The 15,552-nt window shown below is 37.4% G+C and overlaps 1 protein-coding gene across 1 annotated transcript in view; it reads left to right on the top strand.

Annotated features, from left to right (window-relative positions):
• The window catches only part of LOC113233142 (serine/threonine-protein kinase 26-like), a 52,323-nt gene extending 38,124 nt beyond the window's left edge, over positions 1–14,199 (top strand). Inside the window, exons 3-7 of the mRNA XM_026468152.1 lie at positions 9,363–9,579; positions 11,832–12,124; positions 12,609–12,754; positions 13,213–13,376; positions 14,015–14,199. Coding sequence (XP_026323937.1) covers positions 9,363–9,579; positions 11,832–12,124; positions 12,609–12,754; positions 13,213–13,376; positions 14,015–14,199 — 1,005 coding nt within the window. The remainder of the gene's footprint in view (positions 1–9,362; positions 9,580–11,831; positions 12,125–12,608; positions 12,755–13,212; positions 13,377–14,014) is intronic.
• The last annotated feature ends 1,353 nt before the right edge of the window (positions 14,200–15,552 follow it).

Raw genomic sequence — 15,552 nt, 5'->3', positions numbered from 1 at the left:
CCCTTTATAAATATGGCAAAAACCGACGCCAACTAGCAGCGTGCTCGTAGAATTGTGAAATGGTATGCATAAGTGAAAAAAGTAATATCTCGGTGCGTCGAACAAAGAGCGGGCAATAAAACTGCGCATATCATTACAAAGCAAATGAAATTACAACCTTTGCGGCAACATTAGAAAGCCAGAGGTTTCGTCGCTAGTAGCTATTCATCGCGATAATGAGTAGTGCAAGTGGGGCGAAGACGACGTCTATGAGAGTAAACTGGTAATACGCATAATGCGATGTCATGCGTGGGAGAAGCCATTGTGCCGTGTGTTATTTCGGTGCATGCGATTAGGTACTGTTATGTGGTAAACAAGCGAAATCGACTACACCTTCTTTCCTTATTTATTCATTAGATACAGGTTTATTACAAGTCCATTCGTAAATTGTTTGTTTTCTAATAATGACTAACTTTAGTGTACGTCGTAGTTTTTACGTTATTAATCCGATTCAGCATCATCAACCCATCTATACGTCACATTGCTGGGCGTGGGTCTCCTCCCAGGCGAGGGTTTTAGGCCACGCCACGCCGCGCTGGTCCAATGCGGGTTAAGAAATACACATGCTTTCCGAGGGAGGGTTGTGAACCTTCTTCGACGTGCAGGTTTCATTACGATGTTTCCCTTCACCGAAAAGATCGTAGTAAAATTCAAAATTAAATTTCGCACATAAATCTGAGAAACTCTCAAACCCACGGTCTCTGCTCCAGAGACCGCCCGGTAGGTCAAACCATTAGGCTACCACGGCTTATATTTAATTAATTTATCCGATATAATACATATATTATAATATTAATTAATCCGATTTTATAATTAATATTAATTCTAAGTTGATATCACAATGAGGCACCTTTAGGCTTCATTGTATATAATGCCTCATTCGTTTTTAGCCTCAAATAGTTCAGTGTTAGACCATAGTCGTACGTATCAATAAGGTTAGATTCGAAAGTGCGTGGAGCGGCTTTAGGTCAAGGACTATTGCCTTTGTTGTCTTGGACACGTTCCCACTGTCGTATGTTGAATCGCAATAAGTCTTCCAATCAATCATTGTCGGTAAATTACCATTCTTCTGTTTGTTTTGGCTTTTTACACGAGGTATGAATAGATATATAATTTGTTTGGAATGTTGCATTAGTAAATTTTCTAATTGTTATAATTTTCAATTCGGCCTTCGTGGTCGAGGGGCTTGCACATCGGTTGTCGTGGTGTCGCCATCCTTGAGCTCCCGGGTTCGATCCCCGGCCGGGTCAGTGTAGAAACTAACTTTTTATATTGCCTCGGGTCTGGGTGTTTGTAGTACCGTCGTTGTTTCCGATTTCCATAACATAAGTGCTTTAGCTACTTACTTTGTGATCAGAACAACGTATGTGATGTTGTCTAATATTTATTTATTATATTTATTTATTTATTTATTTATTTATTTAATCTTCAAATCGGTATGCTAGGTCGTAATAATAATTGTTATTGTATTTTCATCTCTCTGAACACAGGGAGAAGCAGTGCAATAAACATATTTGTTCAAAGTGTATATTTATTCAGTTTAGACTTATTGCTCACTACAAATGTCAAATAAACTACCGTAACTGCCAGTGCTTCAGATCCCTCTTCACGGAAAATATTACGGGTAAGGTTGCGTATTTCGTAGTGGAAACGCGTCTCTGTGCACGTGGGCCATAGATATGACTCCGTCGAAAGTGAGTCAGCGGAGTCCTTTCGAAACGAGTGCCGAATAAGATTACTAGCATTTGCATTCTGCCAATATCCGGGCCCTACGCGGGGCGTGCTCACTCTCCCGTTACAACACGATTAGCATTACCCGCTTCTACTGGAAATCGAAATGTCTTATGACTTTACAACATGTCTTATATATACCTCCATATAAACATTTGCGTGGCGTGAACCATATTTTTAGATCAAACGTAGTAGAAAATGAAACTTAATGTCGGAGGTTGCTATTTTCAGATTCCCTTCTCTATGAAACGTGATGCCGCAAACACATTTTTAATACATTTGTGACAAGTAAATAAACGGCTAAAAGCTCACGCTGAAACGCTCTACGGATACCGATGTGTACTTGCGAAAGGAACGCGTTTCCAAGCAATTTTTCCAATGACGACTCAATAAATTTGATATTGTTATTACGGCAACCATAAAAACAAAGTTATTACGAGGGTGTAAAGCACCCTGTCAATAAAAAGGCGTATTTTCAAAATAATTTTGTCTTATGCTTATGGGTTCTTTTACGCGAAGGGCTTCTGGAAATTAGATTTAAGTTAATGGTCTTTGTATTCCGGTGGGAATATTAAGTACCGAAAGCAGGGATTTCAAAACAGTGCGTCGAGCTGAAGAGAAACTTTATTATAATATAATTAGGAAGATGAATCTGAAACTGTTTTTCCCGATCCCGAAAGTAACCTGAACGGGGCATCAAGATAAATTGTTAGAATTAAAAATTCTAAAATGCTTCTGGTTAGAATATAGGCAGTTTGATGAGAATGCTGAGAAATTAATTACGAAACGTGTATGGAATCTTGACACGTAATGGGCTTATGACGACATTTCGTGACAGGGCAAGCGTAATTTATGAGATCGCACTCTCACTCTACTCGATATTGTGTCATGTATTGTAATTTACGGGTACTCGCGATCGTGCTGTTTGGCATACAACCTCTAAACAATGGAAAGTTTTGTTTCGTTTCACAGGGCCATAAACCAAAATTCATTCCGTTAGCTAGATAAGTTTGTTACATCATTGTTATTAGTTGATTAAAGGCTTAAATTGTAGAGTTAATGTCTGAGATATAAACGAGTGGTTTATTTATGGTGTCGTCATGAGTTGCGTTATGTTGGTTTAGTCAATACTTCCTAGTGTTCATCATCAAAGTTTTGAATCGTGATTTATTTGTTGTGTATCATTATTGCGTCATATCATTAGGTCATAGGTAAGTATTTAATAATATACAGCGGAGATTACCCTAGCTTAGTTACTTCGTTTATGTGATTTGAATCGTAATGAATTTCACTGGGGCACAAGAAATTGATGAAGTTTAAAATTAGTGCTACCATTTAATATTTAAAGTACAGCCGTAAAAGCAACCACAGACATGTAATATAGTAAATTGCGAAAAGATTAAAAAAAAAGAGCTATTTTATTAGAGTATCGACTTTGACGATAACTTTTTAACACCTGAACCTGACGAGAAATCCATGCATCTCAAGTTTTGTGTACTTCTGTTCTTTTACCTATGCAATAACTATCTTCCATCAAACGTGACCTCATTTTTTTGATATTTAATAACAACCACCGTAATACTGACGAGTCTTTAAAAAACACGTCTCAGATTAACGTCTTTAGATTAAACTAAATCTTATATGCCAAAAGGCATTGCATTTATCACCTTATGATGCGATATAGTCAAGAATCCTTACGGGGGATTTTATGGGGCGGAGGTGAAAACGACGGCTTTATGGTCAGTACGAGCGGATGGGGGTCCTTGAAATGTAACACTGCTATTTCCATCCCTATTGCCCGTCACATGTTACAAGATTGTTTCCGAATACGAATTGAGGTGAGAATTCACTCAATATACAAATACACAACAACAACACACTTCCTCGAAACCTATTCTTGTCATCATCAAATCTTTCGACACGAGTCTGATACGAGCGAACGTTATATGAATAATTTATTTAGTTATTATCGCGGCTCTTTGTTCCGTTATTCTCTTATTTCGACACGATGAAAAAAGTTACTTCCTTGCCGCTTTTTCTGTTGCCGTAGGCTACTTGGCACTCGTCTTTGATACAGAATGCTTACGAGCTAACAAAGAATAGTGTAACTCCGGCTCCGTGTCGGTTGGCAACATTTACATAACTACTAAACACTTGTAATGTTACTTTTTATTTGATTACAACCTGTACTACCTACCTATAATTATAAACATAAGCTATTGCGAACAGAAGGCCACTCTGTTGTAGCAAAACATTATTTCTTTCTTACTGAATAAAGTTCGTGTCATTATCTTGGGAGTTTTCTCGCAAACACTCGGCCTATAGGGAATGTTCCTTGTAATGGCAGTGTTAGTCTGCAGCAAGGGGTCACTACATTCACCTAATCACAAATAGCAAAATGTCCAGATATGTAACTTATTTCTCAACACTCGTTCTACTTCGATGTCACGGGAGATTGCAAAGTTTGCCAAGTTTTATGACTTCAATATACGTAATATACTGTGAGTGTCTAGCACTTTCGCGTATATATGATTAAATCTCAGAATCTATCTATTCTAAATACAACTAATAGTACTAATTGAATTCATCGTAAACTCAATAAAACTAAAATGTATCTCGTCCATCTAAAAGGTCCCTCCGTAACAGAGAGGTAATAAAATCCGACATGTTTTATCTCTTGTAATTCGTGTGTTCTTTACCACTTCTGATAAAAGGGTGGAGTGGAAATGTGATTTCACTAATTCCAGCTTGACTGACGAGATTTCCGGCTTTCCCTTCGTACTATATTCTCAGTTCCCCACACGGGCCTTATCTGTAGAATTTCGTTTTCATCGCATCCCTGTGCCTCTACCACGAGTTTACTGTGACATTTGTCGTCTGGAAATTGTACATCGCCCCTAACGGTCACAAGAAGTAATAAAGTTTTGTATACAAATATTTTACCCGGTCGCTAGCGACAAGAAATACCACTGAAACTCGTGGTAGAGGTACAAATCGCTGGTAGCGCGCTCGATTCAAATAAAATTGATCACGAAACTAGATTCGCGTAAATTGAAGTGCATTGAATTAATTCTGTTACTGATTGAAAAGTGGGAGACACTGGAAAGGGTGAATCACAATGAAATGTTGAGTTTTTTTTGTTCCTGCTTTTTTGTCTCTCTCAATGACATAGTGAACTGCGTAGGTAGAATTGTGTGTTACGTAATTATTTACAGCGCACGTTTGCCTGTGCAATTATTCTCAAGCAACTTAAGTTACGAGCAGTTAATTATCTGTTGTTGATTGAGTGCAGCGAGCGGCTCACTTCCCACGAACTTATAACAAAAACTTAGCGGGTTCTTCCGAGTACTAACTTGTAGCAAACTTAAATTGGCCGCATAGCCGTTGTTTACAGCCAAGTAGCGGTACCCAATGGCTCGGGAAATTATTAAGGCGGCGGAAGTTGGGCGGCGCCCGCCCTCGACGCGTTGCCATAGTGACGCGGTCTTGAATTACTTAAACGAATGATGGACTTACCCTAGAATAACGTTCGATTGTTGCCGGAAAAGCCTTTGTTTACTTTAATGGTTTCTTTAACACATAAGATTTAGATTCCATTTTATTTTTAAATTAACCGCATTCCTACCTTCTAAAAGCTATACTATAATTGCAATTTAAATAAAAAAATACTACTAGTTGAACTAATGGTTACAAAGTGACGCTGCTTTGTTCATTGTTCCCATACTTGCTTGGTTACACTACATGCACCGCCACGCCCTGTTATAATATTTTGGTTTAAAACTACACTCGTGAATTTAATTTATGCCTGTCACTGCACAAATACAACATATTTTGCTGTTGTTTAGCATGTACGACGAACGTGCCCTTTGTCGAAAATTCGCTTTGTTGACATCAAAGGCATCAAACCAACAAGAGTTTTCTGTGTGAGTTTCCAAAATAATTAATCGCTTCCACACCCCCTCATCTCGCGACTAATTAAATCTACGTGATTATGAATGAAGTTATAATGAATTAACAAGTTTAACGCGGCCGACTCCATGATGAAATGTCCCGCCGTCTTTTAAATCTTTTAAAACAGTAAATGTTAAGTCTGCTTAGTTTAACTTGGCTATACAAACCCTTATTTAACTTTGCTAGGATTAATAGTGCAACTTTCTTGTTCCACGTTACTGGATGTCGCGACAGAGAGGTCTTTGACCGACGCCTTCGGGTTACCATAGCAACGAATACATGGTAGCTCTTTGAAAAAACATATTATGAATAGACTTTAAGAACTTTACAATATTCTTGATAAAAATCATGTGCCCCAAGAGTTGGATGGTCTGGTATTCGGATATATTTTATATTAAACACTTTGTGCCATAATTTTATGACGAAAACATGTTAAATTTTTGACATAAAATGTTATCTTTACTTTTTTTTTTGAGGAAATTATAAATTCGAATTATTGTGGTAACTGTGATGTTCAACAATATGCTGCTATTTTCGTTATCATTGTTAGTACGACAGCCTTCTCTCTTGTCGAGTACCTAATATTATTATTAACGGCATTACTCGTCTGCGGCGCGAATAAAGCGGCGTGGAATTATTTATCTTTCGTATCCAAAGTTACTAATGTTCATCTTCTATTATATTAACCAACCCGTGGGCTATTTATTATATAGCTTCCGTTGTGGCAAATTTAGTTAGGGCTGCCAAAAAGCAAAGTTTTATATCTCTAAAGTTTGCGATAAGGGTCTCAAAGCAGTGTACTTTTATGCAAATACGAGAATAAACGTAAATATTGCTATAATATAACTGTTTACTTTGAAATACTTCGGGTGGGCTCGTTATTTTCTTCTTACAGCCTTTGTTTGATGTTCGGTCGAATATTTTTACGGTCACTGAGCATTTTATGTAGGTTAACCTCTTGAATAGTCTAACTGCAATTAATTTGGCATATTTCCTTACGTCCACCTCGCGACGCAGAATGGAGCATTCTCTTTGTTGCTTGTAATGGAATCTTTTATCTTTTAGTATATTGTCTGATTTAATTTACTGAAACCTCACAATTCCTTAAGCTTCCTACAATATTGGTCGCTTTGTATTGTATACGTACGTATGTAACTAGATTGAATCCACGTTCATTTTCTTCGTTTTTTTTTTATTTTGCAGAGCGTTTCTGTCTTTCCTATTGAAATATCATTCCATTACACTGTAATTTAAGAAAAAATCATTTGTTATTTGTAACTTTTTTTTGTTCTCATGAAAAATGACACTCAACCTTTTGTTATGTCGCTTTTTTTTAGAATCACACATAGAATTCGAATACATTTATAATCATTGATGTTATTTCTGCAATTAAGACATTCTGTGATTGAATATTGTATGCTGCTTTAAGTAAAGTACTTACAATACAATAATATTCTAATGTTTCCGAAAGTCATAAATGCAAATCAGTATTGTCTATGAACATATAAACATTCGACCCTGAAATAGCCCACGTCACATACGAGTATGTATCGTTAGCTGATGGAGCGTGAATAGGACATGCCGGATCCGCGCTCCGCTGCGCCCATTGTCGTCTTCCGTGTTGCATTATTGCATATCTCTACACGTGGAACGTTTCCGCGCACGGGCCACGGTAAACAAATTGTAGCACAGACGTGACGCACGTTTAACGGTTCCTGTAGCTCATTGATGAGTTGAAATGTTGGCTTTATCGTTGGTGTGACTCATCGCTCTTGCTTGGCCCTTTTATTGCAGTATATATACGCTCACCGTAGAATAGGTTCAACCACAAAGTTCCTACATAAGGATAACTTCCTTCACTCCTCACGGTTCTTAGTCAACTCCATGACCTCTCTATTCGTGCTCACTTTGTTCTTCTTTATCTGATCACTATATGTCATTCTTGTTCTTTTTTTCTTTTCCCTTCTATTTTCACCTCAATTATCATTCTTGCAAATTTATAATTACGAATAAAATGTCCAAATATTTCCCCCGTCTATTCCCTATTGTATTCAAAAGGTTACTTTCTTCCCTAACCCATTTCAAAAGTTCTTCATTTGATATATTCTCAATTTATTTTATTTTTTCCATTCGCATCCAGCACCACATTTCGAATTATTCCAATTTCGACCTGTCTTTCTTTGTGATTGTCCATTTCGCCTGAAAAATGCATATACGATTTAAAAAAGATTCACCAAAATTAGGCACTTTAGGAAAAAAATTAAAAAAAAAACAAGTAGAATATAGTTTACCTGATGTCTGCAATTTTATTTAAATGTACAATTCATATGAGTACTGTTAAATTCTTCTAACTTATTTATTCAATTATATTGTTGGTCGTATGAATATAATCGATTTCTTAAGTCGACGAATGAAACTTAAACTCAAAAGGCTTTGTCAATATTGGCACAGCCGTGGAAACGTATTGTAAAACTTCGATGATAAATTTTGATACGACGACGTCTACGATCAAGAAATAATATTTTCGGTATTCAAGTACCTTTACGTAACATTGAAAGGTTACTTTAACCTTATTTACCTTTGTTAAGGTTAAAACTCTAATCTTTTTGGAATATATGCAATCTTTCCAGTGACTAAAATAACTATTTCCCGTTATTGTTTTTAATTAAAATGCGATATCTTCTAAGTAGTTAATCATATTAAACTGTGTTTTCCTCGACATTAATTGTCGTTCGTGTGTAAATATTTCAGAGCTATATGAATTAGCACGTACGTTTTGCGACTGGTGAATCTATTAATGCTTGAAAATGTTATTTCTTGATTACCTATAAATATTGGACTAAGTGGGCTTAACAGGCCTTTTTATATTAATCAGCACTTATCAGAAGACGTGATCATCATATACTGAGGAGGCTGATTAAGCCCCCATACAACACACGATTAGGATGGAACCGGTGCCGATGTGCGGTAAGTGGCATCCGCGCCTTATCAATAACAGTCTGAGTCCAAAACCCTAAAGAAATGTCATTGCTGTTAAACGAATCAATATAGAATCATTAAGATAATTTCTACGTTCGTTAACATGACTTTCACATTCAATTTCAATCTCATTAAACTTTTCAGGTTAGAAGTGCATTACAACCACTTTATGTGTTGAATAATAATTCATACACACAATATAGACGTCACGTTGTTTACCTTCCCAATTAAACTTAAGTAAAATCAACTATGTCGTCGTTAAGCGCGAGTCACACGTGAAACATCGTCATAAAACTACCTCTATAAACGTTACGCGGAAAACGCGGACCCTCGTGAACAACTGAAACTACCTCCACAGCCTTCAGCTCTAGTGTGTAAGTCGTAACATTGTTGAATAAACAAAGAAATCTCCAAATACGACTTTACAGATCTCCAAATGGTAGTCTAAGTACTTACGACATGTTTGTACGTTCTCTGTTATTGATTGTATTCTTAAATAGATACTGTGTGGGTTGTTAATTTTTTTTTCCTTAGTTATGCTTTTCCCTCAGCAGCTTTTACGCCTATTGCGCAATACACCAACTGTAGATTTTCTGTCTTCTCTTTTGGTGCGTAATACGCTTAACTTTCTGATTTTAATTTTTGGTTTTCTTTGTTTCCAGGGCACGAAATTATGGATAATAATGGAATATCTCGGCGGAGGCTCCGCGCTGGACCTTATGAAGGCGGGGAGCTTCGAGGAGATGCATATAGCAGTTATACTACGGGAGGTGTTACGTGGCCTTGACTACCTGCATTCAGAACGGAAGCTGCATAGGGATATCAAAGCAGCTAACGTGTTATTGAGCGAAATGGGAGATGTCAAACTAGCGGATTTCGGTAAGTACATCAGATTCCTTATCCTCTACAGCTTTTCGGTATGAGATCATCGGTTATAGTTAAATTTGCGTGTCAATACAAAGTCGCGATTGTCGCTAACGTAGCTGTTTGAATAGCGATTCCATCGCAACTGTTTCCGTAGTCTGCTGTATAGAATTTCGTGGTTTAGTGCTTAGTACATAATGTATAACGTAATAATTTGACCTCTATTTGTCCCGAACAAAAAGCCTCATTACTATCTGGTTTCATTACAGGTCGTTAAGCATACGTAGTAAATTATCTATATTGTCATGAAATAGATCTGAATAAATTGGATTGAATTGGTTGTATAACACAGGCATAAATTTCGTATGAAGTTAATAGGACGATGCATGGCAGCTGATAATTAATAAACGACAGTTTTTTATCGGCAGCTGTCTGCACCAGTACCGTGCGAGCTTTTACTAATAAAAAAATAGCCAAATTTTTTCCGCCGGATATTGGATGCCAATCCACTCTACGCGTTTAAATTTCTGTTATAAACAACAGAATACGAGAGAGCAAAACAATTTATCTGATTCAGAATACGAGTACTTATTATAGACAGACCCATATAAATTAAGTAGAAGGACATGTTAACAAGATCCAGCAATCGAAAGAATAAATAGGCGCAGTCTTGAGCTTTTGTCCTTAAATACTCGGGACTCCTTTGGATCCCATTGAGAATGGATTGGGGTCGAGTGTGTCTTTTGTTATATTATGTAGCCGAACAAGACGCTATTGCTTTTGTTTATCTATGGAAGGCTCCGGAAGGGACGCCTAAGTGAGAGATGAATAATCAGTTCTGTCTGTCTTATACTTTGTTAGTAGTGATTAGGATAACTGTTTAAAGTACCCACTTAATTTTAATTTTATTTTCCATTGCAAATTTCGTATTATTTTGTAAGTACATTTTGTAGCAAATCAGCGTTATCATTTAAAGTGGTAATATTATTTATTCATTCAGTCCACTGAAAATTAAACATGAAAGCGAAGTAGTTCTTTAATGAATATAAACCAAATAATTTGGATTATTTACGTGATATAATTTATAAATAAAATAAAGGAGGAAAGAGTTTGGGTTTTCATTAATTCATCTGCATTTAAGTAGACATCTGTTTGTTTAAATCTAAATGTTCTCCTCACCGGCGTCACTGAAAGAATCACGTTACAATGTATGTTGTCGTCCTAGCCTGAGGGATTGTTTTCATAATAATATTTGGTAACTTCACATCGGGTTGCTTGACTGCCCTTCGGATTAACTTAATCGCGATATAAAAAACGTTAAGCCGACGGTGTCGGCCATGTTTTCAGGGACGTTTAATATCTCTGCGACTAGATTTTAATTAAAGTCACTACACCTAGGGACAAAATATTTAAGATTTACATTTACCAGGAACCCCATTACAAGAAAATTTTCAATTTTATATTAATATTTGTATATTATCTTATCTAAAAATCCATTACTTGTTTTCCGTGAACACTCTAACGCAAATCCTGTAGTTAGATGTTAGACGAGTAAGAAACTCAGCAACAAAGTCGTCAGCGCTCGAAGGCATCTCGATGCTGATCAAAGATGTGCACGCAAATATGAGTTAACCCCTACATTACCCCGGGGGCACTTTGGCACACTTCCAATGTTGAACCGTTGGTAGAAACGCGCTATGTAACCGCCATACACAATGCTCTTGCATTCGAACCAGTGGCAGCGTTACTTAACATGGAAGCAAATTTTCTAGTATTCTTCGTATAATTTTATTCTTCATATTCATTTACCTATGTACCTAACCATTCTGGTACTTATACCAGCCTGATTGTTACTAATATTTAAATAGGAACGGATAAAAAATGTACTTCTACTTGAAACATTTATTTTCGCAGCAGTAGGCCTTCTTGTGAAAGAGTTCATCCAGGAAATTACTGTCACCTTATCTATTTCAGCCGCCAAGTTTCGGTTTTAAAGGGTAAGGGTGCTGGTTAAATTATAGGCGCATGTGACATGTCAACTTATGTCTTAGTGTGATTTAAAGTTAAAGTGCAACTACTATGGACAGGCTCGTCGCTTACCGCCAGGCGCACGTAGTTCGTGCTGTCACTTTCATTCATCATTAAAAAAATGTAAATAAACCCTATTTGCGATTATGTTTTCATTGCACAAAGTCTAAAATATCTATGCATTATGTTCTCATTGACATGGCTGTTATACTACTTGACGGGAATGTCTCTAATTTTAGGAGTCGCGGGCCAATTAACAAATACAACTAGCAAACGGAATACATTCGTCGGCACGCCTTTCTGGATGGCGCCTGAGGTCATAAAGCAGTCCTGCTACGACAGCAAGGCTGATATCTGGTCACTAGGCATCACCGCCATAGAACTTGCAAAGGGCGAGCCGCCAAATTCAGAGCTGCATCCCATGAGGGTGCTATTCCTTATACCCAAGAACAACCCTCCACAACTCACAGGGAGCTACTCGAAACCTTTTAAAGAGTTCGTCGAAGCATGCCTCAACAAGGATCCGGAAAATGTAAGTGCATTTCATGTTGCCTTTATCATCATCAATTCGGATTGTTCGGCTTGTGTTAGTCAGTCACGAACTGTCTATAACGGAATCTCGAGTATATTATGCAGTTTGTACTAAAATAGATGCGATAATAATGGGAATGAACTAGTTTACTGTAATGGACGGTTATTTATCTGACAAATCCACGAAACGGCAATCGTGAATAAGAAATTGCGTACTTAAAACCGTAATCAAATTGTCTGCAATATTGTATCATCAAAGCTGTCGCATTGGTAATCATTCAAGAGGCAGGCATCATTATACCTCGTGTTCTCGCCTAGTTTCAGTTTTATGAACAAAATTCTGGCTACGTGCCGACATTCTGCACTGCCGTTGTGCCTCTAGATAGGTCTATTCGGTTCGGCAAATTGAACTGTGTCACATTTCTCTACAAATGCAAGGTTGTAGTATTTTGCCACTGACGGTTTTTGGTGTTTTTGAATTTCAGAGGCCAACAGCGAAAGAGCTGCTAAAGTTCCAGTTCATCAGGAAGGCGAAGAAGAACTCGTATCTAATGGATCTTATAGATAGGTATAAGAAATGGAAGGCGCAGCGGAGCGAGGAGAGCGAGACCGAATCAGAGAACTCCGATTCGTAAGTATAACGCTTAGAATTTTCTTGTGAGTCATATAAGAATGGATGCCTTAAATTATTGAATAGAAAATAGAGCCCGGACTTGGAATTTTCCTTGATTGTTGTTCATCATGTTTGTGGAGCAATATTTATGAAGCGAGAAGAAACGTCGCGATGAGCTAATCGCTTGCTTTAGAAACAAACGGAGAATGTTGCGTATCAGGAATTCGTGTTGAAACTCAGTAGTCATTGTTCATTTAATGTTTTGGCATTCCTAGTACGACTAGTTCGTCATCATACAAGCGACAAAATCATATTTGCAAAATAAGAACTACGTTCTATAGGATAGTCATATTTGCTATGAATATGTCCATTACATTATATGAAAGGAAGAATCCGATGTTGATTTGAACAGCAAAATACTCTTCTCGTATTTTATTCTGAAATCTGTAGCTGATCGATATGTGTCTAAATTACAGGGAGGAGTGCAGTCGCGGCGACGGCGAAGCGGATGAGCCGTGGATCATGACTGTGCGTGGCACGGCAGGCGCACGCGCCGTCGCGCCTCTACCACCCGCTCCTGCGCTTGCCGCACACACGCCGCTCGACCACGACAACAAGCGGCGGCTACTCGATGACCCGGGTATGTTCACGAATTAAAATCAGATTTTTCTAATAAGACTATTTCACGAGTTAACAATGACGATGTTGTGCACAAACGGGTGCCATGGACAGACAATAGACAACCACAAATTATGCCCAAACTCACGATAGAAATAAATGTAGGCCACACAAATATTTCTCACGACCCGGGAATCGCACCCGTGACCTCGCGTGCCAGACCAGCATGGTAACCGTTCGGCCACAGAGGCAGTTAAAATTTAGAGTAGCAGTAGATCTCCTTGTGAAAGAGTTCGTCCAGGGTAGTACTGCTACTTTATCTATTTCTGCCGCCAAGCAGCAATGTCAGCGTTACTGTGTTTCGATTTTGAAGGGAAAAAAAGAAAAAGTGCTGGTGAACTTACAGGCACATGGAATTTGTCAACACGTCTTGCGGTGACGGGTGCAGTGGCAGTGCTCCTCAGAGCTTGCATTTAAAGCTCTCAGTGGCACAACTGTTATGGACAGGCGTGTAGCTTATATTATATTGATATTATAAAAAAAAATATTGTACATGTTCTAGGAAAGTTACGTAGACATTGAGGTATTTAATAAAATCGAAATCTTGTACTACTCAAACTTAAAATATATAAATAATGAAAATTATACTCGTGATTCCAGTAATTCCATCCCCGACGTCACCCACTGCGCCGAAGCAGAACGGGTCCCTGTCAGCGCGCGATGAACCGTCGCCAGCCGATGCATTAGCGCCCGCCATCACGCACGCCATTACCCACGCCAAGCCCCTAAACAACAACACTAGCGACAAACAATTGGTGAGTTTCTCTATATCTTATAAGAGATAAAAAGTTTAAATTTGTTTGTTCAAACAAACCAAAGTCTCGGGTTCTTCACAAGTCCCGTGGTCCCAAAATATTTATATGGTTAAAATAAAATATTTCGCACCCCTCATGGAAAAATAGCATAAGTGGAGTTACGTCAAAAACGTTTATTGCTCCATTAAATACAGAAAAATATAACCCTCTTTCTCTCAATTCTTTTAACGCTATCTACAATATTAGTCGATATTTTAATATTAGTGTGTATGTTATGCCTTATGCATGTCTTTGAAGGTTAGTGGTGTGAGTATGACCTACTTATCGACTGTTTAAAGTATCACGATGTGGCATTTGCGTTTTTATCTCAACTCTAGTATTTTTTTTACCTGACTGCGTTATCAATAGTTATCAATGCTTATTTACCTATTCCACTTCTATTAGCAGGGAACTGTTTGTTTACTATTGTTCTTTTAATTTCTATTATTTTTTTATTAAAAGACATCCAACAGCATACATTCTATTCAAGTCAAATAGAGTGTTTATTCTTCAAAAACGTGCACTAAGAACTGTAGTAGGCATAAAAAGGGCAATCCTGTAGAAACCTTTTTAAAAAACACCATGTAATGACGACGTACTCACGATATATTTATAAAATAGTTTATGCGCGTCAAAACTTGAGCACTTATGAGCAACGTACTGGCGGAGGCTGAGTGTTGGGAAACGTGGGAAAACTAAAATCCATTGACCACCGTACCGCGAAATCCGCGGGTAATAGGTACCTGATTCTACGAACATCTACCCACAAGCCTGAAAAGTGTTACAAGAGACGAAATTTTTTATGCCCGACTAAAACTCCTTTTATTGGATAATGAATTCTACAGTGTCGATAAGTTTCTTTGGAAACAATTGTAATTTTGTTTTACTTGACTTCGTTGTATTTCGACAGGCGGTAGTAGTAGTTATACTGCTTTATTTTATATTCATTATTATTTTTTGCGTTAGTGGCGATCATTCCATTGACATTGTATTTTGAATTGTAATATTGTGATATTAATCATTTGAAATAAATGATTCTCTTCTCCAATTCGAAATTAAAAATGTCAAATTATGTTGTATTAGTATAACGACTGTGAACTGGTAACCAATACTATCTCAATTTTAACAACTTTAATAGGTTGAAGAAAAAATCATTTATATAGCACCTGGTTTATTAAATAAAAATACGTAGTGTATATACATGTGTAATAAAAATATTTAAAGACTGCGTATTTTTATTTAATAAACCAGATATAAATGACGTAAACAATTTTTCTCTTCATCCTGTAAAGTTGTCAAAATTGAGATAGTACCGATTGCCTGTTCACAGCTCTTTAAGACAAA

The sequence above is a fragment of the Hyposmocoma kahamanoa genome, unplaced genomic scaffold (assembly GCF_003589595.1).
Source record: "Hyposmocoma kahamanoa isolate Upper Pololo Valley unplaced genomic scaffold, ASM358959v1 102, whole genome shotgun sequence".
Lineage (NCBI taxonomy): Eukaryota > Metazoa > Arthropoda > Insecta > Lepidoptera > Cosmopterigidae > Hyposmocoma > Hyposmocoma kahamanoa.
Note: the sequence above shows the minus strand (reverse complement) of the source record. Positions and strands in the feature narration are given on the sequence as shown.